A 27,268-nucleotide genomic window follows, 5' to 3' on the forward strand; every position below is an offset into this window, starting at 1 on the left:
ATTATTTAAGCCATTTCTTTACTGTTTACCAACTTAATAATATTTTCATAGTGTTCTACTTAAAATCAGAAATGTAAAATCATTTTAACATTTTAAACTGTAATTCCAAAGCTAATTTGTTAGATATTCTAATATTCCAAATTAGCTAATAAGCATTAGCTTAAATGTGTATTTAAGATGTAGATGGGGCCAGGCACGGTGGCTCAGGCCTGTAATCTCAGCACTTTGGGAGGCTGAAGTAGGCGGATTACAAGGTCAGGAGTTCGAGACCAGCCTGTCCAACATGGTGAAACCCCACCTCTACTAAAGATACAAAAAATTAGACGAGCGTGGTGGTGCACATCTGTAATCCCAGCTACTCAGGAGGCTGAGTCAGGATAATTGCTTGAACCTGGAAGGGGGAGGTGGCAGTGAGCGGAGATTGCGCCATTTCACTCCAGCCTGGGCGACAGGGAGAGACTCTGTCTTCAAAAAAAAAAAAAAAATTGTGGCCATTGCATATTGTGTATTTAAGATCTATATCTTAAATAATTTAATCTTACGTTCTAATGCAGCTCAGAAAAGCAATGTGCAAACAGATGTATTATGATATGTGATAAATGCTGTGGAAAAAATAAAAGCACATAAGGGGACAGAGAGTGATTGGGCACATTTCAGACAGAGTTGCCAGCAAAGATGATTTTGATGTTATGTGAGAAGACAATTAAGAATGAGGTGAACCAGTGGTACTGGAGAGAGATTTGGAAAAATGAGCAAGTGTAGAAAACATTATCCAGAAGCTTGCCTGGCAATTTCTGGGAAGACAACACAGCCATCTCTTACTACCTGTCATAACTCATTGATTAACAGAAAGCAATGCCCAGCACACCCCCATTTCCTAAGCTGTCCAATTCCACATGACTTAGCATTGATATTGTAAAGAGAACCTGTCTATAACTTATTATTTGAACCAAATCCTATATTTGAGCCAAAAGCGAATAGTTATTTTTAGGAGAGTGACTGAACCCAGAAATCTCATATGAGGAAGGAGTTCCTTTCATACCAATTTCTCCTTCCTCCTTCTGTCACAGTCCACCTTATCCTGTCTCCTATTTCCAGCTCCTACAGCTCTTTACCTTCTGCCAGGACAAAGGGGGAGCCAGTGTATCTCTTCTGGAAGACCTAGTTACATTGAGGCATTCTGGATGCTTTAAAAAATTTAAATCTGACATTCATGAAGAGAGGTAACACAAACCCTCTTAGTCATTATCAAGCTTTGGGAAGTGAGAGATTTGTCTGGGATAGAAGAAAGTCTACTCCACTTGAATCCCAGAACAAGATGGACGATGTGGTCTGGCTCTCAAGACTGACAAAATGGCAGGAGAGTTTAAGGAAACATGTAATTGGCTACACTGACTTTCAAAGAATGTCTACCTTGCACTGGTTCATAATACAAATTTTTTTTGGTTTATACAATTTGAAGTCCAACATTTTGCATAGATTTAATGATATTTGGTTGGGAAACTGTTGATCATTCAAAGAAAACCTTTCAAACATCTAATCTGGTTGTTTGATCTGTCTCTTTTTTTAATCTTTACTCACCTAGGCTTGAATAACATTCCAATCTGTACTGTGAATGATGATGAGAATGCTTTTGGAACATTGTGGGGAGTTGGCCAGTCTAACCACTTAGAGAAGAACAGGATACCATTTGCCAAGTGCAGTTACCCACCCAGCACTGCAGTCCAGGAGAGCCCTGTAAGAGGAGTGTCGCCAGCCCTAAACAGTGCCAAAGTGCCTCCACGGCCTCATTCTGGTGAGTTGAGTTACAACTGATGAAATGTTTCCTTACGCCTCCTGCAAACAAGGGTGTGGGGAGTCTGTATGATGCTAAAATAGCTGCAGTGGTTTTTACATCAAGTTTCCTCACTGTGAGGAACATACATTTTGTTACATAATTTTTTTTCACTCTTCTAATCTCATTTCAGTAGCACAGTGATGTCAAAAATGTTATTACCATTATTATTAATAGTGCCTAAGACATATTTGGTGTGGTCCTAGTCTTCAATCCCTACAAAACTAGCTAAAAGATGCCAGAAATGAATGTTGTTCCAACATTGATAGGGAAACTATGTCAGACGAAAATCGAGTCCAGGAAACGCAGTAAGAATGAAATTGCATGTTTACATTGTCCTCATGAGACTGTCGTCTCCTTAAGGTCAGGCCCTGTGTTATTGCTTTCTGTGTTTTTGCCATCCTTCCTTTCTCCCCAGGTCCCAGCACAGTGCCTGGTCCTTAGTAAACAATTGAATTAATTTTTACTGATTTGAAGGAAAAAGGCATTGATCAAAAGTAAAGTGTGGAAAAATCCAAAGAGCAAGGTAAAATAGAAGAAAGGAATTCTGCATGGTAGAAATTATATCCAGTTCTCTTTTTCTTGCCCCATACAATTTACATGCTATTACTAAAACTGTCAGGATACATGAAAATTATTATGGCATAATGTAGTAAAATATATCTCTAAAGATAGCAATAAGAGTGGTCAATTATAGAGTACTCACTATGTGGACATATACCATTCTAAAGTCTTCATACTTAATTCATTTCATCCTTTCAAGAATTTCTCTTCCCTCCCTTCTGCTACCAATGAAGAGTTGAAGCCCACTTATTTTCCCTTATTTCTTGTGTCCCTTTTTATACTGTAGAACCTAGAAACTTAAAAACTACATTTGCAAGAAAGAGGCCTTTGATGGGAATCAGGTGTCACCACCTAATAAGATTTCTATAGCAGATGTGGGAAAAGCTCATCTTTTTCTTTTATCTATAAATTAATGTAAAGGGAAATTAAGTAAAACTTTAAGTGGTTTTAGGGTAACTTAGGGGGATTTAGTTATATGACTGAGTATGAAATGGGTAGGGTTGAGAGGCTGATAAAAGAAGAAAGAAAATAAACAATGTAATTGTAATTCAGCACAAACCATCTTTCTGTCTAAAGGTCAAATAACAAAAAAATTCTCTTTAATTAGATAAAGTGACATTTATATGGACAGGAAACAGAGAAAAATATGTCTTACACTAAAATATATACTTTTTTTTTTTTTTTTGAGACAGAGTCTTGCTCTGTCGCCCAGCCTGGAGTGCAGTGGCACAATCTCCACTCACTGCAAGCTCCACCTCCCGGGTTCACGCCATTCTCCTGCCTCAGCCTCCCAAGTAGCTGGGACTACAGGCACCCGCCACCACACCCGGCTAATTTTTTTGTATTTTTTAGTGGAGACGGGATTTCACCGTGTTAGCCAGGATGGTCTCGATCTGACCTCATGATCCGCCTGCCTCGGCTTCCCTAAAATATATACTTTTTAAATCAGTTTAACCAGATCAAGAAAGCATTTGCCGTGTGTTTTTATATCATCATCTTGGGCATAGAACTAGTTTTTAAATGCAAATACTTTATGTTATTATAATGCCATTTACCTGCAAATTTCCTAATATTTATAAACAGATTCCTGAATTGACCTTAAAGTCAGAAATACTCTCATCTATTTCAGCAATTGACACATATATCATGTGATATAAATTCTTTTTCAGTTTAATCTAAATACATTTTTCCTCAATTTTATTTCAGAGCCCAGTAGAAAAATTAAAGAGTGCTTCAAAACTTCCAGTGAGAATCCCTTAGTAATTAAAAAGGTAAGGAACAGCTATTTACCACTATCTATTTAGTTTGACTTCTATGAGTCCCTCTCCTTTTCTTAACATACCTTTCCGAAAAGTCACCATGTTTCACAATATTTTTACAGCTTTAGTAAAGTCTAATTAACATAATATAAGATACACATATTCAAAATGCACAATTTAATGAGCTTTGACAAATACACACCTGGGAAACTACCACTGCAGTCAAGAGAATGCACGTCCTCATCACTCCCAAAAGTTTTCTCACGATTCTGGCCCTCCCACAGGCAAATCTTTGTCTGCTTTCTGTCACTAAACATTAGCATGGACTTTTTTGGATTTTATAAAAATAAAGTCATATGGTGAGTTCTCTTTCTAAAATCTGGTTTCTTTAACTCAGCATGATTATTTTAAGATTCATCCATGTTTTTATGTGCATCAATAGTTCATTCCTTTTTATTGCTGAGTAGTATTCAATTGTATGGTTATCCTACAGTGTGTTGATCTAGTTACCTGTTGAGGGACATTTAGGTCGTTCCCAATTTCTGGCAAAGCTAATATGAACATTTGTGTACAAGTCTTTGTTTGGATATATACTTTCTTTTCTCTTGGATAATTCCTATGAGTGAAATAACTGTGTCTTATAGTAGTTGTATGTTTAAGTTTCTAAGAAATAGCCAAATTGTTTTCCAAAATGATTGTCCCATTTTACATTCCCACCAGCAGTGTATGAATTTTTTTCCTCCATGTCTTCCCCAAGCTTAGAATGGTCAGTCTTTTTATTTTTAGCCAACCTAGTGGGTATGTAGTAGTATCTTATTGTGGTTTTAATTTGCATTTTCCTCATGATGTTGACATCTTTTCCAATTCTTACTTGCCATGTATATATCTTTTTATGGGAAATATATTGTTAGATCTTTTGTCCACTTCTTAAACTGGGTTGTTGGCGGGGCGCAGTGGCTCACACCTGTAATCCCAGCACTTTGGGAGGCCGAGGCAGGCAGATCATGAGGTCAGGAGATCGAGACCATCCTGGCCAACATGGTGTAACCCCGTCTCTACTAAAATACAAAAAAAATTAGTCGGGCGTGGTGGTATGCACCTGTAGTCCCAGCTATTGGGAGGCTGAGGCAGGGGAATTGCTTGAATTCGGGAGGTGGAGGAGGTTGCAGTGAGCCGAGATGGTGCCACTGCACTGCAGCCTGGTGACAGAGCAAGATTCCGTTTCAAAAATAATAAAAATTGGTTGTTGACTTTTTAATTATAATGTTGTAAAAGTTCTTCATATATTCTAGATTAAATCTTTTGTTACATGCATGTTTTTGCAAATATTTTCTTCCAGTCTGAGGATGTTCTTTTTTTGATAAGTGTCTTTAAAAAATTTATAATTTTTTCCATCATAGTTTCACATCTGCATGCTGTTTATCTCTGTATTGTGCTTTATTGCTATGGCTAGAACCTCTAGTACAATGTTGAATAGAAATGATGAGGGCAGACATCCTTGCCTTGTACCTGATCGTAGGAGGAAAGCATTCAGACTTTCACCATTAAATATTATGTTCATTTACTTTATTAGTGGATGACCTTTATATGGCTGAGAAAGTTCCCTTCCATTCCTCGTGTGCTAAGAGTTTTAACAGAAATGGGGAGAGATGTATTTTGCCAAATGCTGTTTCAGTATCTAGCTGAGATGATCAAATGATGTTTCTTTTTTAGTCTGTTAATATAGTAAATTACATTGGCTAAGTTTCAAATTTGAACCAACCTTGCATATCCAGTAAAAACCTCACTTGGTCATGATGTATTATCATTGTCATACACTAAAATTTCATTAAAAATTTTTAGCATTCTTGTGTCTATGAGGAATATTTGTTTGTAGTTTTCTTATAAAGTCTTTTTCTGGTTTTAATATCAGCATAATGCTGGCTTTAGAGAATAAGTTGGGAATTCCTGTTTAATAGTCTGGAAGATTTTATGTAGAATGGACATTAATTCTTCCTTAAAAGTTTAGTAGAAATCTTCAGTAAAATATTAGGCTAGATATCTCCTTTGAGTCAAGGTTTTTAACTACAAATTCAATTTCTTTTTTTTTTTTTTTATAGATATAGGCTATTTGGGTTGTCTATTTCTTCTTTAGCCAGCATTGGTAGTTTGTATTTTGCAAAGAATATGTCCATTTCATCTAAGTTGTTGACTTACTGATATAAAGTTTTTAAAAATATTCCGTTTATTATTTTATAATGTTTAATGTTTGTTCTCTCATTCCTGATTTTGGCAATTTGTGTCTTGTTTTTTTCCTGATGTGTCTAGCTAGAGGTTTGTGAGTTTTATTGATCATTTTAAAGAATCAGTATTCCATTTCATTGAGTATCTCTATTGTTTTGCTTTTGTGTTTCCATTTCATTGACTTTGGCTCCTATCTTTATAGAAGGTAAAATCTTAGGTCATTGATTTGAGACTTTTTTTTTCTAATATAAGCATTTATTATTACATTTTTCCTATAAGCATTACTTTGGCTGCATCCCCCAATTTTACTGTGTTGAATTTTGATTTTCGTTATGTTCAAAATACTTCCTAATATCGTTTTTAATTTCTTCTTTCACCCATGGGTTACTTAAAATCATATTATTTACTTTCTAAATATTTGGGGGATTTTCCAGATATCTTTATGTTATTAATTCCCACTTAATCCCATTGTAGTCAGAGAACACACTTTGTATACTTTGTAATGTTTTAAATTTATTGAGACTTGTTATATGGCCTAGAATAGTGTTGACTTTAATAAATTTTTCATCTACCCATGAAACAAACATTCACTCTGCTGTTGTTTGGTAGAACGCAATATAAATATCAATTAGGTCAAGTTAGGTGATACTGTTGTTCAAGTCTTCTACAGCAGCAGCTCCCAAACTTTTTCGGAAGACTATTTTTCTACAGACCTGTGGTGGGGTGGGGGAAATGGTTTCAGGATGAAATTATTCCACCTCAGATCATCAGGTGTTCCATTCTCATAAGGAGCACACAACCTACATCCCTTGCATGCGCAGTTCACAAGAGGGTTTGCACTCCTGTGAGAATCCAATGCCGCTGCTGATCTGACAGGAGGCAGAACTCAGGCGGTAGTGCTCACTTGCCCCTCCCACTGCTCACATTCTGTTGTGCAGCAGGTTGTGGTCCAGGGATTTGGGGACCCTCGTTCTATAGCCTTACTGATTGGCTACTTTTTCTGCCAATTATTGAGGGAGAGGTGTTGAAATCACTGATTATAATTGTGGATTTTTAAATTTATCTTTCCATTTCTACCAGTTTTTAATCATGTATTTTGAAGCTCTCTTATTAGGCATAAAACTGTTTAGGTTTGCTATGTCTTCTTGATAAAACGACCTTTTTATCATGATGAAGTTACTCTCTTCATCCCTGACACTATTCTTTGCTTTGAAATCTATTTTTTATAAAACTGTTCAGATTTTCTATTTCTCCTTGAATCAGTTTTTGGTAATATATTCTTTTCTGAAAGTTGTTTATTCAGTCTAAATTCAGATTTATTGACAAAGTTATTCATAATATCCTTATATTCTTTTAAAAATATCTGCTGGTTCTGTAAGAAGTACCCTTTTACATATTAGTTGTGTTAATTTGTGTCTTTGCTTTTCTCAATGAAAAGAAGTTTATAATTTTCAACAAAAGTTTATTCAGTAAGTTTATTGATTTTATTAGTATATCAAAGAATTGATTTTCATGATTTTTTGATTCTCTATGTTGTATATTTTCTATTTTATTAATTTCTGCTGTTGTTAGTTTTCTCTTTCTATTACATACTTTATCTTATTGCTGTTTTTCTAACTCATTTTATCTTTCTAATATATGTATTTTAAAGCTATAAATTCCCTGCTGAAGATTGCTTTAGCCACTCTCACAATTTTTGTATATACCATTTTCACTGAGTTCAGTGTATTTTCTAATTCTCATTATTATTTCTTCTTTGACTCATGACTCAATTGCTGGACTTTATTTGTGTGACATATACAAGATTGGGTAATTTATAAGGAAAAGAGGTTTAATTGACTCACAGTTCTGCCTGGCTAGGGTGGAGTCAGGAAACTTACAATCATAGCAGAAGGCAAAACTGGCATGTCTTACATGGCAGCAGGCAAGAAAAGCGAGAGCCAAGTAAAGGGGGAGGCCACTTATAAAAACCATCAGATCTCATGAGAACTCACTTTCATGGGAACAGTATGGGGGAACCTGACCCCATGATTCAATTAACTCCACCAGGTCCTGCCCTTGACACATGGGGATTATCACAATTCAAGGTGAGATTTGGGAGGGGACACAGAGCCAACCATATCAGTTGATGAGAAAAAAAACTGGATTTGTTATACATCATCTCACATAAAGTCAGTTTCTAAGAGCTATCAACAACATTAAGGACTTACTGTGTTATTATTTTTCCATAACGAAGTCTGTATAATAAACTTAAAAAAAGAATGCCTCAAATATAATGTAGATTTATTTTTGCTAAACATAAAGTTAAATATTGTTTTATCAATTCCAATCATCAAAATCCCAGGTTGTTGACTCATTTAGGCACTAGGTTCTATGTGTTGTTATAAATCAGTCACTTCTGAAGGGTAGAAAGCCTTTCCTGGAACAGACCCATGGATCTAAGGCTTCTGTAACTCTTCATGGACTTAAAGCTCCCAGAACCTTTTAATTTTTAAAAATTGCAAACAGTGTACTTACCTCCCAGAATGGGAAAATAACCTTTCTATTTCCCTTCCAACTGATAATGGAAGAAATTTAGTTTGCCTTTCTAACTCTCAGCTGTTAGCTGTTACTTGGAGCAAGGAAGTAGCAATTTGCATCATGCAGTTGCTTCACAGACAAAGCATAAAACCTCTCAGCTGTCTTTTCCTGGCCATAAAAGAGAAATCTTCCCAACTTAACAGCAAATTTCATGTGTCATGAGTTGGCTGTTATCTGGAACTGCAATATAAAAGGTTATACATTGCATATTACAAATTTGTTATCTTGTTATTTAGCCAAGAGTTTAAAATGATTTCATCAAAAGTTAATATCACTATTTGTTTTGTCTCCAAATATAAATATTTGATAGCTTAAGATAAAACTAACCTTTTTTTACTTTCATGTATCTCTCTTATTATCCACAATATTTCCAATTCATTTTACATTGAATTTTCATAGAAAATATAGGTGGATGCAAATGTATATTGGTTATATTATACCTTTGATTTAGGAAGAAATTAATGCCAAAAGATCACCATCACCTCCAAAGGCATGCTCTACTCCTGGCTCCTGTTCTTCAGGGATGATGAGTACCAAGAATGATGTGAAAGCAAACACCATTTGCATACCAAACTATCTGGATCAGGAAATAAAAGTAAGTATCAGGTTTATCAAATCCTTAACTTGGAAACAGCATGATATACAAAAAAATTTATACCACTAACATCCTTAAAACTCTTAAATGATTCCTTACTGATAACTGAATTGATTTAAGACTGCTTAGCCTGAAATCCAAGGCATACTCCTATTTTCATTTCCAGTCTTACCTTTCCCTGGAATCTTGCCACTCTCAGATAAACACAATTATTGATTCAGATGTAATGAAAAGCTTGTTGTTTATCTCACATACCCAGCCCTATTCTTTCCATCTTTCGTTATCATCTTTCTAATACTTGAGAGACACTACTCTTAATGTCTTGCCGCAATCTATACATTTACTTCTCATATTTTAAAGCATAGATTCCTCCAATCAACATTCATCTCTTCCTCTTTTCTTTGCAAAACTATGTCTTCAAACTTTCTCTGTCTGGGGTTATAAACTTAGTTATATTAATAGTAATATGTCATACCAGCTTCCTGAAAGGCCCTCCCCAGCCACAGTTATTTCTGAGAATGATATAAAATCAAGAATACATCAGTCAGCTGATATTTGTCATCTGCCATTTTTTTTCCTTCTTTTAATCTCTTTGGTAACCTCCATATTGAACTACCGTTAAGTCCCACTACAATGAACTAAGGGTTAAAAGATTGTAAGATGCCTCTAACTGGAATTTTAAGTAATCAGTGTCTGTAGTTACAATTACAAATAACAGAGCATGTTGTAGAGATGGTTATTGAATAAGCCTAACAAAGAAGTATTTTAAAAGTAGAGCACAGACTATGATAGTGACATTAGTGTAATAATTTATGCTGATAATTAAACTTGAGAAGGAGAACAAAAGGAAATGTATAGAAAGGAGAGTATCTACATATTTGACTTATGCTTATACATTATTTCCTGATGATTCTGGCTAAGACTTTATATTATACAGAGTCTTCAGAATCACTGTTTCACCTGCTACACTCTGGCCACTTTGATCTTTCTAAAATTTTCTCATTCTCACCTTAAGAGCTTTCCTCTAAGAATTATCTTTCTCTTTATTGGCTCAGTGATCACCTGCCATTAAGGTCTCAGTTTAAGTATTGCTTACTCAGAAATACTTTCTCTAACCATCCAATCTAAAGTAGCTAACCAGTCACTCTATATCCCATTACCCTTGGTAATTTTTTGCATAAATATGCTATATATGTATGTTCAGACTTATTTATTTAGTTCAATATTTTCTCTCTCTCCTCTCCCTACTCCCACTAAAATTTAAATCATATAAGATCTCACACTTGTCTGCCTTTGCTACTGCTTAATCTTCAGTGCCTAAGTGAGTGCTAGACACCTAGTAATTGTTAGATAAGTATTTGTTGGATATTGAATAAATAAATTAAAAGGAAAAGTGAACTCAAAATCAAAAGCACAACTGTAGAAAATCAGCTAAATACATAGTTCTCAACTCAAATAATCCATAAAATGAATGCAGTTTTAGTAAGACTGTCATTCTTCCTTGGGCATATGAATAGAACAGCATGATCCTATAGAGCTGGCTTTCTGGGCATCTATGAAAGAGCCCTCCTCTCAAAAGCATCTTCTATCTTACAAAAATCAACTTAACTGGACATTGGTTGATATAAAACACACTAAAATATAAACTCTTTGAAGGCAGGGATCTTGTCTGCCTTGTTCACAACTGATTTCTTAGCACTCACCACTTCGCTTTAAAAATATTAACTGGCACACAGACAATGGCATTTTGCCAAATAGTTGTTGACTATTTGCTAAATAAATGAACAGAGAGGGAATAAAGTGATAAAGTAGTTTTTATCAAGATTTTTTTGGCTTGTATAAAAGAGCCCTGGAAATACTGCTCATCTTGGAGGCATTCTATTCTTCCATGTTTCCTACAAAAAAAATGTGGAATATTTTCTAATTTCCTACTATCCGTTGAGTAACTCTAAATGGGCTGTGAAATCAGGAAATGTTTTTGCAGGGGTATGTGTGAAAAGGTATGCAGTTTCATGATTATTACTTTAAAAGGAAAGAGAAACATAACTCCATGTCTATTATCTATTAGCACCATGTTTTAAGCCTTCCTTCCAAAGATCTTTATAGACATAACACCAAAATGTCTTCCAAACTCTTATAAACTGTTGGTGGGACTATAAATTAGTTCAGCCCTGTGGAAAGCAGTTTGGAGAGTTCTCTAGGAACTATAAATAGAATTGCCATTCAAACCAGCAATCCCATTACTGGGTATATACCCAAAGGAAAATAAATTGTTCTAAAAGATAAAAAGACACCTGCACTGGCATGTTTATCACAGCAATACTCACAATAGCAAAGACATGGAATCAACCTCAGTGCCCATCAGTGATGAATTGAATAAAGAAAATGTGGTACATATACACCATGGAATACTACACAGCCATAAAATATGGAATAATACATTTTGCAGCAACATGGATCCAGCTAGAGGTCATTATTCTAAGTCAATGAATACAGAAACAGAAAACCAAATACTGCATATTCTCACCGGTAAATGGGAGCTAAACACTGGGTACATGTAGACATAAAGATGAGAACAATAGACACTGGAAACTCCAAAAGGTAGGAGGAAGGAAGGAAAGCAAAGAATGAAAAACTATCAGGAACTCTCTTCACTATTTGCGTGATGTAGTCAACGAAGCCCAAAGCTCAGCATTATTCGGTATATCCATGTAACAAACGTGCACATGTACCCGCTGAGTCTCAAATTTAAAAAGAAGAGTCGACCAAACACATCCATTTATTCTGTAAATATTTAATGTCAAGCTACAAAATACTAGAGTATGATACAATCAATTTCTTCATTCATAGAGGTTATGAAATAATAGTGCAGCTGTTATAGGAATATGTACCAGGAGACTTTGTAGCTCGGAGAGCCTTCAAGGAGAAAGGGACATAAAGAATATTTAGGATATAATTAGAAGATAAAGAGAAGTATGGAAGAGATCTTTCCCAGTCAATTGACCTTCGTATCTTAAGACTAAGGAGTGAGAGCATTGCTTATTTAAAACAACGAACAACAATTAATATGATTGATGCAGACAGTGCTTGGAGAAAGTGGCAAGAGATGGGGCGGGGGACTTAAGAACAGACTGGATAATGTAGTACTTTATAAGTCCTATCAAGGTGTCCAGATTTCATCCCAAGGGGTGTGGGAAGCCAATAAAGAATTTTAAGCACTAAATGATACTGAATTACTTTGTAAGTATAAGAATTACATAGTTAGAACTGTACTTTAGAAAAATCACTCTGGATACAATATGCAGATTAATTTGGGGAGATAAGGGGTGACAAAGTTGCAAACAAGGGACTCTGGTTCGAAAATGATAGATTAGGCTGGACCCTTAACCTCCTGCTGTAAAAAACTATATAATTCAGCAAAATATATACAGAAACGATTTTCAGGTACTGGGCAACAGACACTACAGATTGGACCATTGAGAGAAGAGAAACAATTGGGGTTATTTCCATGTTCAACCCAGACTTCTGCCTGGGGCACATGCCTAATCATGGCACAGAGAAGTGGAGCCTGAACAGAGAGCAGCAGTTTCACTAGGTACAGAAAACAGAGTTTAGTATTTGGGGATGCTGAGGTGGCTGGAACTTGCAAAGTAAGATCTGAAGAAGATAAATCTGTGCAGAGAATGAGCTCCAGAAATTTAGGGGTACCATTAAGTGTTCAGTCCAATATGAAGCCTCACATGTACAGGGCGATTCTGAGACCTGGCAAGGAGAGCTAATGGAAGGTATCACAGAGCTTAGAGTTGCTGGAGTTCTAAGAAACCTTGAAAAGACCTCGCCAGAGTGAAGATACCTTGCGGAACATACCAGGACTTCAATTCAGACCACAGAAAAGTTACACCTTAAAAATAGCCCTGCAATAGAGGCTACTCTAGGCTAGATTCTCAAATCCTAAAATAAAATTTCAAGACATCAAGTTCACTTGCCAATATATTAATTACGTTCAAGAACCAAACACTATTTTTTCCCTCAACTTTTATTTTAAGTTCCGGGATAGATGTGCAGGATGTGCAGGTTTGTTACACAGGTAAACGTATGCTCTGGTGGTTTGCTGCACAGATCATCCCATCACCCAAGTATTATGCCAAGCATCCATTAGCTATTCTTCCTGATGCTCTCCCTCTCCCCCAACCCCCCCCGACAGGTCCCAGTGTGTGTTGTTCCCCACCATATGTCCGTGTGTTCTCATTGTTCAGCTCCCACTTATAAGTGAGAACATGTGGTGTTTGGTTTTCTGTTCCTTCATTAGTTGCTGAGGATAATAGCTTCCACCTCCATCTATGTCCTTGCAAAAGACATGATCTTGTTCCTTTTTATGGCTGCATAGTATTCCATGGTGTATATGTATCACATTTTCTTTATCCAGTCTATCATTGATGGGCATTTAGGTTGATTCCATGACTTTGCTATTGTGAATAGTGCTGCAGTGAACATATGCATGCATATATCTTTATAACAAAATAATTTATATTCCTTTGGGTATATACCCAGTAATGAGATTGCTGGGTCAAATGGTATTTCTGCCTCTAGATCACTGAGGAATCACCACACTGTCTTCCACAATGGTTGAACTAATTTATACTCCCACCAACAGTGTAAAATTGTTCCTTTTTCTCCACAACTTTGCCAGCATCTATTGTCTTTTGACTTTTTAATAATCACAATTGTGACTGGTGTGAGATGGTATCTCATTGTGGTTTTGATTTGCATTTCTCTAATGCATTTAGCCCATTTACATTTAAGGTTAGTATTGCTATGTGTGAATTTGATCCTGTCACCATGAATGCTAGCTGGTTATTTTGCAGACTTGTTTATGTGGTTGCTTCATAGTGTCACTGGTCTGTGTTCTTAGCTGTGTTTTTGTAGTGGCTGGTAAAAGTTTTCCTTTCCATATTTAGTGCTTCCTTCAGGAGCAAGGCAGGCCTAGTGGTGACAATTCCCTCGGCATTTGCTTGTCTAAAAAGGATCTTATTTATCCTTCTCTTATGGAACTCAGTTTGGCCAGATGTGAAATTCTGGGTTGGAAACTCTTTTCTTTAAGAATGTCGAATATGGGCTCCCAATTTCTTCTGGCTTGTAGGGTTTCCACTGAGAGATCTGGTGTTAGTCTGATGGACTTCCCCTTGTAGGTGACCTGGCCTTTCTCTCTGGCTGCCCTTAATGTTTTTTCTTTCGTTTTGACCTTAGAAAATCTGATGATGATGTATCTTAGGGTGGATCTTCTCATGGAGTATCTTACCAGGGTTCTCCAGATTTCCTGAATTTGAATGTTGGCCTGTCTTGCTAGTTTGGGGAAGTTCTCCTAGATGATATCCTGAAGTATGTTTTCCAACTTGGTTCCATTCTCCTCATCTCTTTCAGGTATTCTAATCAGTTGTTAAGTTCAATCTTTTTACATAATCCCACATTTCTCGGAGGTTTTGCTTATTTCTTTTCATTCTTCTGTCTCTATTTTTGTCTGCCTGTCTTATTTCAGAAAGATATGCTTCAAGTTCTAAGATTCTTTCCTCCACTTGGTCTTTTCTGCTATGAATACTTATAATTACATTGTGAAGTTCTTGTGTTGTGTTTTTCAGCTCCATCAGGTCAGTTATGTTCCTCTCTAAACTGGCTATTCTTGTTATCAGCTTATGTATTATTTTATCATGATTCTTAGCTTCTTTACATTAGGTTACAACATGCTCCTTTAGCTTAGCAAAGTTTGTTATTACCCACCTTCTGAAGCCTACTTCTCTCATTCAGCCATCTAAGCCTCAGCCCAGTTCTGTGCCCTTGCTTGAGATGTGTTGCAGTCATTTAGAGGAGAAGCAGCACCCTGGCTTTTTGAGTTTTCAGCATTTTTGCATTGATTCTTATTCATCTTTGTGGGCTTATCTACCTTCAATCTTTGAGGTTGCTGACCTTTAAATGGGATTTTTGTGGCATCTTTGTTGTTGTTGTTTTCTGTTTGTTTGTTTTTCTTCTAACAGTCAGGCCACTCTTCTGTAGGGCTGCTGCAGTTTGCTGGGGGTCTGCTCCAGACCCTGGTTGCTTTGAGTTTTCCCATACCTAGAGGTATCACCAGTGAAAGCTGCAAGACAGCAAAGGTGTCTGCTTGCTCCTTCCTCTGGGATCTCCATCCTAGGGGGTTACTGAGCTGTTGCTGTCTCGAATGCTCCTATAGGAGGTGTGTAGAGGCTTCTATTGTGAGGTATTACCGGATCAGGAGGAATGGGATCAGGGACCTACTTAAAGAAGCAGACTGGCTGCTTTTGGGAAGAGCAGGTATGCTGCATTGGGGGGAACTCTTCCTTGTCCAGACCTGAACTCTCCAGTGCTGGCAGGCTGGAATGGCTGAGCCAACTGAAATGCAGAGACAACAGCTGCCTCTCCCCCAAGGGGCTCTGTCCCAGGGGGAGATCAGAGCCCTGTGTGTATGACCCTAGCTAGAGTTGCTGAAATTCCCACAGGGAGGCCCCACCCAGTGAGGAGGAATGGATCAGGATCCCACTTAAAAAAGCAGTCTGGGCATGATCTGGCACAGCAGCTGTGCTGTGTTGTGGGGGACTCCTCCTTGTCCAGATGGCCTGCACTCCTGGAGCCAGCAGGCTAGAACAGCTGAGTTGACCAAAACACAGATATGCTGGCTGCCCCTTCCCCTGGGAACTTGGTCCCATCACAGGCAGTCTCCAGCCTGTTCCCACTGGCTGGCTGGAATTCCAAGCCAGTGGGTCTTAACTTGTGAGATGCCCTGTAAGTCGGGCAAACAGAATGACACTGCTTAGCTCCATGGATTCAGTCCTCTTCCTAGGGATATGTACAGATGGATTTCCTGCCTTGCCAGGATTCCTGAGCTGGAGTATATAAAACTCTCAGGTTTCTGTGTGTGCCTGAGTGGCTATTCTGCTGAGACTCCACACAGCTCTGTGTTTCAGGCCCAGGACCCTGTGGCGTGGGCTCATGAGGGCACCTCCTGATCCACAGGTTGCAAAATATAGACTCTCCACAATGTAGCATATATAAAGTCGCTAAAATAATAGTTATTAGACATGCAAAGAATAGCAAACTACAACCCATAAGCAGAAGAAAAAAAAAGAATTGATAATAACAGACACAGAAATGGCACAGATGTGGAAATTAGTAGAAAAGGCTGTAAAAGAGATTGTTTTTAAAGATTTTCAAGGATTTCTAGGAAAAAAAAAGACACACTGAGTGAATAGATGAGGCATCTCTCAAGAGAAATGGAAATTAAAAAGAGACCAAAAGGAAATTTTAGAATTGAGAAATACAGCTATGCACTGCATAACAATGTTTCCACCAATAACAGATCATAAATATGACAGTGGTACCATAAGTATGTAATATGGTATCTTTACTGTACCTTTTCTATGTTTAGATATGGTTATATACACAAATACTTACCAATGTGTTACAATTGCCTACAGTGTTTAGTACAGTAACACGCTGTACAGGTTTGTAGCCCAGGAACAATAGGCTATACCATATAGCCTAGGTGTGTAGTAGGCTGTATCATCTAGGTTTGTGTAAGCACACTCTATGATGTTCACACAATGACAGGATCATTAATGATGCATTTCTCAAAACATGTTCTTGTCATTAAGTAATGCATGACTGTACAATATTTGAAATCAAAATTTCACTGGATGTGATTAGCAGCACACTTGGCACTGCAGAAAAAAAACATATAAGTGGAGTTAAAGAGAGGGCAATAAAAAATCCAAATTAAAGTAAAAAGACTTAAAAAATGTAAACAAAACCTTATTGACCTGTGAGAATACATTGGGTGGTCTAACATATGTGCAATTGGAGTCTCAGAGGAAGAGGAAAGAGAGATTAGAGCATAAAAGTTATTTGAAGAGCTAATATCTAATATTTTTCCAATTTTGACGAAACCTTACAAAACCCAAGAAAGATAAACACAGAAGTTACATCTGGGCACATCATAATAAAGTTGCAGAAAACCAAAGAGAATATCTTGAAATCAGCAAGAGAAAAAAGACGTATTACATATGCAGTCATGCATCACTTAATGACAGGAATACATTCTGAGAAATGTGTCAGACAGTTTCATTGTTGTATAAACATCACAGAGTGTACTTACATGAACCTAGATGTTACAGCTACTACACACCTAGGCCATATGGTATAGCCTATTGCTCCTAGGCTATAAACCTATATAGCATTTTACTATACTGAATACTGTAGAAATTGTAGCACAATGGTAAGTATTTGTGTATCTAAACAGGAAAAGCTACAGTAAAAATACAATATGACAATCTTATTGGACCGCCATCATATATGTGGTCCACTGTTGACTGAAACATTGTTATATGGTGCATGACTGTAATGATAAAAATGACAGCTGACTTCTCACTGGAAATATGCAAGCCATAAGACAATGAAATGACACTTTAAGGCTCTTAAATTTTTTTTAAAAAGCTGACATTTTATAGTTCTGTCATTCGGAAGTAAAGGAAGAGGTGAGAGGGAGATAAGTGTGGTTATAAAGAAAACAGAGTGGTAAAATGTAAAACAATAACACAAAGTTCGGGTGAGAGATAAATGGAAGTATAACTCATAAGGTTCTTACATTATACATTAAGTGGTATAATATTAATTCAAGGAACACTATATTAGGTTAAGGATGCATATTTTAATCCCTTGAACAACAAAAAAAGTATAGCTAAAAAGCCAATGGAGAGGATAAAGTGGAATACTAAAATACACTTGATTAATCCAAAAGGAGGCAGAGATAAGAATAAGGGGAACAGTAAGAGAAGGAAAAAATAAAAAACAAATAGCAATACGGTACACTCAAAACTATGCAAAAGGACAAATAGACTAAAAACTCCAAGAAAAAGATAAGGATTGATAGGTTAGATAATAATTTTTAACAAGGGCCATTGTTTCAGCTTCTTTAAATGTTTGGAGTTGATAGTGAACATATTTAGAATTATTTATTTTAATACAGATGTGCAGAGTAAATGGTAACTCCTTCATTTCAAATGTTAAGTAATCAGCAAACAAATAATTTAACATCTCTTTTAAGGGAAAAATATGAATAAACAATGTCAGATAGTTCATGCCTAGGTTTTCAATTTTAAAAAAAAGTTTGGACAAACATAGGGATAGAAGTCTCCTATTCCAGAACCTGGCAAAACCAGTTTTCTTTGACCAGAGACGACAGTTTCTTAGAAATCCAGTTCATTGCCATTCAAACCTCGAATCCCAGGACTGGTTTGGGTAGTTTCTTCTGGTAATGTGCATTAATACCACCGATTTTTTCCCCTGTGACCACTCCTTACAGAGATTCGAAGTCACTAAATCCTGCCAGACCTGACCTTTTACCACTCGGGAGGGCAAATATATTGTTAAAGAGGGCTCAACCATGTTCTTTGCACACTCCATTTCAAGCCACAACACACAAAAACTGAGGATGGATCCTTGACTCTGATTTCTAATTGAATAGGTCCAATGACCAGGGAGCTCCCCGCTAGTGGGAGTAATTGAAAAAGTTCCATTTCAAGTTTCAGGAATTTCCCCATGTGTTAAAATTTGCACTCATCCTTACAGCACATAGACTTGTGAGTATAGAATAATGCCAATAAAGATGAGAAGATATGAATCATATACATTATGCCATTTCATGAAATATGTTCAGGACAGGCACTCAGAACTCAAGGTCAGGAACCATTTTGGAAAATATGATTGTTAGAATGAGAATTGCAAAGTCCTGCAAAGACAGGGTGTCAGGACAACTTTTATGGTAGGTACCAAGGCTGGAATCCCCAGAATCTTTGCTGGACAATGGTGGATATCTCTGATGCTGAGCACCTATCCTCTGAAGTTGGAAGAGAAGTTTTCAATTCCAGAAGCCTTCCTGGTAGTCTGCTCTGAGTTTTTGCCAACCAAGATGATACAGAGAACCCTACATGTAATTTTTCAGTTACTCCTATGGCAAAAGAAACATGGGGTTGCCTTGAGGAATTAAGGTTTCTCTGCCCCTAGAAATCATGAGATCATTGACAAAAAGTATTTGGAGGGATTCCAAAGAGTGAGTTCAATAAACTTCCACAGGTGGAATCACAGAGAGAATCTACGCATTGGATACTTTTCCATTTCTCCAGATCTGATCAAGACTCGATTTGTGACCCTTTGGAAAAGCTATAACGTCTCTAACACTCAAGAAGCCTGGTTTACAGGCATAGTCATCCCTGCCCCAAGCTGCAGAAATAAATGTTTTTCTCAAGGGATTGGAAGCTACTGTGTTCATTGTGCATCTGCGTAGGTTTCTGTAACAGAGAATGCAGGAGATTTCCCAGGAAGACATATTCTACATCCTCTCACTAAAAGGATAATTATATTCTCTAGGATGTTGTCGATCAATTAGTGATGTATGACAGAAGAAGCTAGGAGTGATGTGCAATCACTATATTGATGAAAAATCTATAGAGGCAGAGTGGCTTGGAAAATACTGTGAGGCTTTTTTTCTATTTTCGCCACAGTTGTTGATTTGTTGTGAAATTAGGAGCAAATCTAACTTTCTCTCTTTAGGATATGTCATTATCAAAGACAGAAATCTTAACATAATAACAAAGTTCAATACAGGGCAGTTGATTTTTCAGCCCTTTAATTTTGCTTCTCTATCTTCAGCATCTAGATCAATGACTAACACAAATATTTGTTAAATTAATAATAATTTAAGACTTCAGGCAGAAATACTAAGAGAATAAATGTTGCAGTAGTTCAAACCAGATTTGATGTTGCTTTAGGCAATGGGGATGAAGACAAAAGGAGTGATTTAAGAAATATTTAGAAGGTAGACTTTACTGAATTTGTTTAACATTATGTTTTAGAAAAGGGCAAGGGAGTTGTCCAGGATGAATCTCAGCATCTAGTTTGGACAATTTAATGTATGTTGGCGCTGTTCATTGAGATAGGGGAACCAGGAGGAAAAGTAAGTTTGGAGCACGTTTTAGGAAGAGAAATGTGGGTTTTGTTTTATATATTTTATGCCCAAAATATCTATAGTATAGCTAAGTGAATACATCTGGTAGGCAGATGGATATATAGCACTGAAGTTCAGGAGACAGATATGAGTATCAGATATGTCTAAATTCTAACAGCAGACACAATTAAGACTCAGTCTGGAAACTTCATTACCTGCGCTTATTTAACACATTGTACTTTTATTTTAATGCTTATTATAGTCAATTTTTATGAGAATTATTCCATATTTCTATCTCTACTGTCACCTACATTTAAGCCTGTAGCTCCAGAGTTTTTTTTAAAAAATCTCAAGGAAGCATTCTGAATAAATACAGGGAATTATATTCCTATCCCATTGGGCCAATTGCTGTGTTCAGGAAACTGAGGTACAATAACTCCAGCCCAGATCACATCCCTCTGTCTCAGACTATGTAGAGGAGCAGGGCAGATGGGGTCAGTTCTGTGACTGATGGATTCTCATTAGAACCCTATGGTACAGTGGGAAGGATAAATTCACCAAAAGTATGTTCCTACTAGAAGATGTTGGTACTGAACAGAAAAACAAGACAAATGTTGGGATTCACTCAGGATGGTGGCAGAAATATTAAAGGGAAATATTAGGGAAAGTTATAGGGAATAGTCACGAACCTTTTGGAAGGCCAAAAGGTTACACAGCTTGTAATAATTGAACAGGCTGGAGGCAGCCCGTTCTTACCTCAGAACATTAGGTCACAGGGTAAATACTAGGGACAATAGAGGCTTCCCCAGTTGTCTGTTTACCCCACCTGCATTAACTAACCTTTGACCCAGATGGCCTTCTTGGTAGGAGGCTGACTAGGGATATTGCCCCCTAATGGTATTTACCTTAGACCTCGGTACCTGAGCTTTAATCATTCCTAGAACTACTCTCTTAACCATGTTAATTATCTGCAAGTGTGTTTACTCAAAGCTTCTGTTGTTAATTGTATATCAAATAAATGCCTGGAGTGCGAGCTGCTCAGGGCCAACCACAGTGACAAACCTCTCTTGGTGCGCAGGCGGTTGGACACTCAGCTGGACTGGCAAAACAGAATATCTGTGTGTCAGTGTATGTTTTATTCATCTGTCGTTTAGGTCAGGGTCTGCAGGCAGACCCCCACAGCTAATGCCCTCTTGTGAGGAGCAGTACCTCAGACAAACACACTCCATAGCCTACCCTAAACTGTTAATTGTACTGGAAATGTTGTTTTCACTAAGATTCTACTGTGTGCTATTTGAAATTGAGCTCGTGAGTTAAAAATCCCAATTGACTAAATTGCACATCATATACAAAGTGGTATTTGGGAAGATGGGATTCTGGAGAAGGTAAAGGAAAACTGATAAGCCTTGTACTATTTATTTGCTCATATGTAACTCTAATGTTCTCTGTCAGATCCTGGCAAAGCTCTGTGGCATTTTGCATACTGATTCTCTGGCAGAAGTTTTACAGTGGCTGCTTCATGCAACTTCAAAAGGTGCGATTAAGATACAAATTTTAAAACACCGAGCTCAATTTATTGTCAGAAACTGGGAATATGCCAATATCTAAAGTTTTGTACCTTGGATTTGCAAAGATAATGTTGCAATATTATTTCCGCAATGTTTCAGTATCAGGATAATTGCTGTTCTGCATATCCAGCTGCATGCATGTGGGTCATTCAATGAACCCAAAATTCAGTATGCTTTAAATTGAACTCATGTGGGTGCCATGAAACACTTGTGTCCAAAGGCGGTCTTATTCTCAGCTAGAGTTGGTTTATGCTCCTCCAGAGTCCACACACCCAGAGGCCTCCCTGAGCACATCCTCTGGCCTGTTGTTAACTCTGAACACAAAGCTTATTTCTTTCCTTTGGTAAGCAAAACAGTAGAACAGCTATCCAACCTGTAACAGCTCTGCCAGTTGCCCAGCAAAACCATCAACTCAGTCATCTCCTAACCTCTTTTGGGCCCTTCCTGGCCTGTTCCATGAAAACACATGCCATTCCCAATTGGGACAATGATAAATGGCAGAGAGCAGCTATCCTCAAATGTAGTTGATCATCAGACTGACTGAGGCAAAATCTCTGCAGTGGGACTTGAGAATTTGTGTTTCTGACAGGTTCCCAGGTGATGCTGATAATGCTGGTCTCAGCACTACTCTTTGAGAATCACTGCACTGATCAATGCTAGGAAGTACCAATGTGTAAGGAACAGTCTAATGTTTTAACGTAGGAAGCATTCTGGAAATATTACCTTGCCCCAGGAATTCAATACTACTTTTTAGGCAATTGAGAAGTGTTTAGAGGCAATGGGTCTTTAGTTACCTTCCAATTATTTTTCCTTTTTAAGAATGTAACATTTAATAAACTATACAAGTAATAAATCCTTATTGTTGGGAGAAAGAACAGATGAACCAGAAAGAAAAAAAGAGATGAGACAGAACAAAAAGAATCAATAAAATTACCACAGACATCATTTCAGTGAATACTTTGGTGTATATCTTCCTTGATATGCTTGTAACTATTTATTACCTATTAGTCTGTATTTTAATGGAATCATGTTACCCTTCTTATTTTTGTATAGGTATCCTTATATCTTTGGCAGCAGCCTGTAAGACTGGCTACTGTACTCAATATTTTAAAACTATTCCACTGCTATTCAGGGACAAGTGCCTCAGTGAGTTAACTACTCTGGGCACTCTACAGTATCACAGTTCAACACAAACTATATTAAAATGAACCAACTTTTCTGCAGAAGTCTTTACTCCCACATAGGTAACTATCTAGAAAATAGATAACCAGTCTTTCATACTCAGGAGCTGGATATTCCTGTGTTTCCAGACAACATGATAATTGCAACCTTCACTCCTCCCACCTGTTTTTGTCTTTTAAACCAGAAAAAGAGTGGGTCTCAGCTTTGATTCATTCTGAGCTTGCCGAGATAAACCTGTTGACTCATCACAGCAGAAACACCTCAATGGAACCAGCAGCAGAGAGTGGGAAACCACCCACAGTTAAATCACCACCCACAGTTAAATTGCCCCCAAATTTTACCGCAAAATCAAAAGTGCTGACCAGAGATACAGAAGGGCATCAACCAACCAGGTAATTAGATATAATGGCCCCCTAGAGGGAGGGCCTATGGCACATGAAGACTTTGAATTCTCTTGTTATTTATCTTTCAAAATGTTAAACAGGAGGTTCTAAAGTTCCGCTTTATTCAGTAAGTGACTGCAATATATATTTGCTTTCATTTTCATATATGTAATATAAAAATTGTTCTCAATTCTATTGTTTAGAACATTTTGGCAGAAACTATGTCTTTCTTATCTGGTAACCTTTCTTTTTAAGAAAAATTATTTTTCCACTAAGGGAAAAGCAAGAGTGACTACCTAGAAATCTAAGATAATAAAGGTTTTTATAGTTTAACTAAAAATAGATACAATTAAGGAAATCAAAATTGTATTGTTACAGTTATTGTATATTTTGTTAAATGTGTATCACACAGGTTTCACTTTTTTGTGTAGAACAATGCAAGATTAAAATAAATTGCTTCACTTAATTTTCTCTGATTTACTCCTGGGGCCCCCTAGAGAGAAAAATAACTACTAAAATAATTGAAATTATTGCAGGAGAAATTTTTCTTAAATGCTGTTATTTCAATAACAGAAGAAAAATATATATTTATGTAGAATCATGGTGAAAGAATGTGTGGTAGGATGTTATTTAAGCTCGGAGAGAAAATCTTGTTGCTTTAAAAGTTGAGTAAAGCTTAAAGTTAGAGGAAAAATACATTTTTGAAAATATAAATATGTCACTTTAAAAAGCATTAAGACAAAAAAATTGTATTACTAATTGTCCCTATCTTAAAGTTTCCATAAAATCAGAAACTGGAAGATAGTAAGAGTTAATCTCTACCTTAATGACTAACATATGATACAACAGTTAAATATTTACTCAAAGAAGAATTTTTCATTGGGAAGTAAATTTAATCATATTTAAGATACATATACACTGAACTTATTGATGACAGTGTAGTCTATAGAAAATACTTTTTTGTATCTGTGAAATTCACTTTTGTCTTTCTCCAACTGATCTAGAGTGTCAAGTCAAGGATCTGAAGAAAACAAGGAAGTACCAAAAGGTTAAGTACAGTTTTTGGTAATTATTGAGTTGGTATAAAGAAACCAGTAAGTACTAATGACTCAGGGAACAGATTTTAAGGATCAGTGCTTTTAAAAAAACAGAAAAATACAATAGTAATTTCCAGATCAATTCTTGAGAGAGCATCTGCTTACTTTCTCATAAAGATAAATTTACCTTTGTTTTGAAAGGCAAAGTGCCTGATCATGGACAGACACTCTTTGAGAAGCAAGACAGCAGGACAACAGGAACTATAGGTTTGGTTATAGCAATTCAGTGAAAAGGGAAACCCTGCATTGACCTAACAAAAGGACAATGATCTCAGAGTTTTGGTTCTTCACAGCTTAATGGAGTTAAATAAGTTCACTGGAGACAAAGTCAACCAGAGAGAAGAGTAAAATGGCAATCAGCCACAAGCAGGTGACTTACAAGACAGCTGAAATACAATTGAAAAGAGCAGTTTTGTGTTCCACCAGAAGCCCAGCTCCAGTCTGTAGGGGAACCAGGGAGAATCAAGAATTGTGGAAAGTCCTACCTTGGTCCAAAATAGCCCAAACAAAGTATCCTTGTATGTTTGGCAGTTTCTAGCTTTAAAACAAGCAGAACATTCACGACTACAGAGCAACAACTACGAAGTGTATCTACAAGCTTTATACAAAAATGTGTCTTGTCATTTCTACAAGTTCCCTTTATACCAGGAATGATATATAATCAATTAGAGCTTACTGGGGTCACCCTAGACCCCAGCAAGTTCCACTGTGATTAACCAAACCCAAAAGAGACACTATCTGCTAACAGCCAATAATAAGTATAGTTTAAAAATTACAAAGTGCTCCCTTACTTAGACTCCAAGGACAGCCTATTGTATCCGGCCTCTCCTACCAAACTCCTCACCCTGGGACTATAACATCATGACAGTGATGGTTTCTATTATTCAACTTTATGTCTTACCTGTAAGGCTCACACATATTTTATCATTTAGATATTTGGAACTTTTTTGTATAAGAATTCCCAAGTCATGCCCCTTTCTCTCCATTGCCAATATTTAGCATCTCCTTACATCCCTATTCCTGCTTGGGTGCAACTATGTAGGTCTTATGAGCACAATTAACTTGTTTTAGCCTGCTTGTCTCTTCTCTTGTTGCATCTATCAGGACCATAGATCTTCCTTCTTTCTCTCACTGTCACTCTTACCTATAACCAACTCTATGCAATCAAAATCATGTTTACTTTTGAGAGTGAAGGAACATATCCTGCATGTTACAGAACAAATAACTCATTAAAGATGAGCATGTGGTGAAAAAAAAGAAAAGGAATATATTCTTTCGTGAATTTTGGGTGTATCTGATTCACCTAAACTTCATATAGTTTTTTATAGATAATTTACTACTAAAACATGGAGAAGGTGTATTCAGTGTCTCAATTATGGTTGTATTTAGATTTTTTTCTCCATTTCAGAGGCTGAGCACAAGCCTCCACTACTTATAAGAAGAAATAATATGAAAATACCTGTTGCAGAATATTTCAGCCAACCAAAGTCTCCTCCCAGGCCTAACACTCAGGAGAGTAGATCAGCAAAACCAGTGTCAGCAAGGAGTATACAAGAATACAACCTCTGTCCCCAAAGAGCATGTTATCCTTCAACACACCAGAGGCAGAAGTTCTAGACTGGGTGAATTCTTTCATGAATATGAGCTTCACATTTACATAATCGAATTATTTTTCAAATGAATATTTTTGGTATAGAGGAATCAAGTGGTCCTCTTTATGGTGGCGCATGTAAATCTAAAAATACCTGTATGTAATGCTACAAATAAATATTACTGGAAATGATATTTCCATTTGTAGTTAATACGATGTGTAAAAGAAATATGTTTATTTATATACTATGTTTCCAGTCTTGCACTATTAGTACATGAGCATAGAGCCCTGATACTAGAAAAATCATCCATAATCAGAATTAGCAGTTACAGTTTGACACCCACCCCAAACTCTGTTAGAGGGGGAAAAAAACACAAAGAACAAAAAACAAAACACCACCATCACCGCAAAAACAAACAAACCCAACAACAGAATTTTAACATGTGAGATGATTTTTATCATCTAGTGTCTCACTGTTGTTGAACTATTATGAAAAAATGCTCCCCTCCCCTCCAAAAAGAAAACATATACATATTGTTTCTAACTCATAAGCCAGAAAGAAACTAGTTTTCAGTCAGTACTAATGGTGGATATTAACATTTCATATTGAATTTTTTGTGTTTTTAAAAGAAACCACTTGGCTGGGCATCGTGGCTCATGCCTGTAATCCCAGCACTTTGGGAGGCCGAGGTGGGCGGATCACGAGGTCAGGAGATTGAGACCATGGTGAAACCCTGTCTCTACTAAAAATACAAATATTAGCCAGGTGCGGTAGTGGGTGCCTGTAGTCCCAGCTACTTGGGAGGCTGAGGCAGGAGAATGGCATGAACTTGGGAGGCAGAGCTTGCAGTGAACCGAGATCGTACCACTGTACTCCAGCTTGGGTGACAGAGCGAGACTCCGTCTCAAAAAAAAAAAAAAAGAAACCACTCTTGGGCCACAGATATGATTCTTTGAGCATGTTGCTGCAGTCTATCTACCAATAAGCCAATCCTTTATTTAGAATGTTCGCACTGATGTTCATCAGAGATATTATAAATTCAGTGTGTGGTGTGTGCATATGCATGCATGTCTATACATTAAATTTTAATGATAACATACTATGTGTCAGGAATCATTCTAAACACTTTAGATATAATAACTTATTTAATTTTCACAAAAACTATCTGAGGTAACTTCTCTTATTTTTCTCATTATTTAAAATAAGAAAGCTGAGGCACAGATTTGAACTCATGGGGATGGGATAAGTTGTAACAAATGCTATCATTCAAATACAATTATTTCCCATGTGAGAGTCTAAAGTGTGTGTTTCAAAGATAACTTTGCTTTACTTGGTGATTTAGAGGCCCAGGATCTTTCCATCTTGTGGCTCAACCATCACCTA

General features: G+C 36.9%; 1 protein-coding gene across 1 annotated transcript in view; it reads left to right on the forward strand.

Moving 5' to 3' along the window:
* C3H4orf17 (chromosome 3 C4orf17 homolog) overlaps nt 1-26,094 on the forward strand; it is a 35,908-nt gene extending 9,814 nt beyond the window's left edge. Inside the window, exons 3-9 of the mRNA XM_054485413.1 lie at nt 1,586-1,795; nt 3,605-3,669; nt 8,912-9,055; nt 21,516-21,597; nt 22,998-23,205; nt 24,201-24,244; nt 25,702-26,094. Coding sequence (XP_054341388.1) covers nt 1,586-1,795; nt 3,605-3,669; nt 8,912-9,055; nt 21,516-21,597; nt 22,998-23,205; nt 24,201-24,244; nt 25,702-25,910 — 962 coding nt within the window. The 3' untranslated portion in view covers nt 25,911-26,094. The remainder of the gene's footprint in view (nt 1-1,585; nt 1,796-3,604; nt 3,670-8,911; nt 9,056-21,515; nt 21,598-22,997; nt 23,206-24,200; nt 24,245-25,701) is intronic.
* Nucleotides 26,095-27,268: the final 1,174 nt, after the last annotated feature.

The sequence above is a fragment of the Pongo pygmaeus genome, chromosome 3 (genome assembly GCF_028885625.2).
Source record: "Pongo pygmaeus isolate AG05252 chromosome 3, NHGRI_mPonPyg2-v2.0_pri, whole genome shotgun sequence".
NCBI classification, from domain to species: Eukaryota; Metazoa; Chordata; class Mammalia; order Primates; family Hominidae; genus Pongo; species Pongo pygmaeus.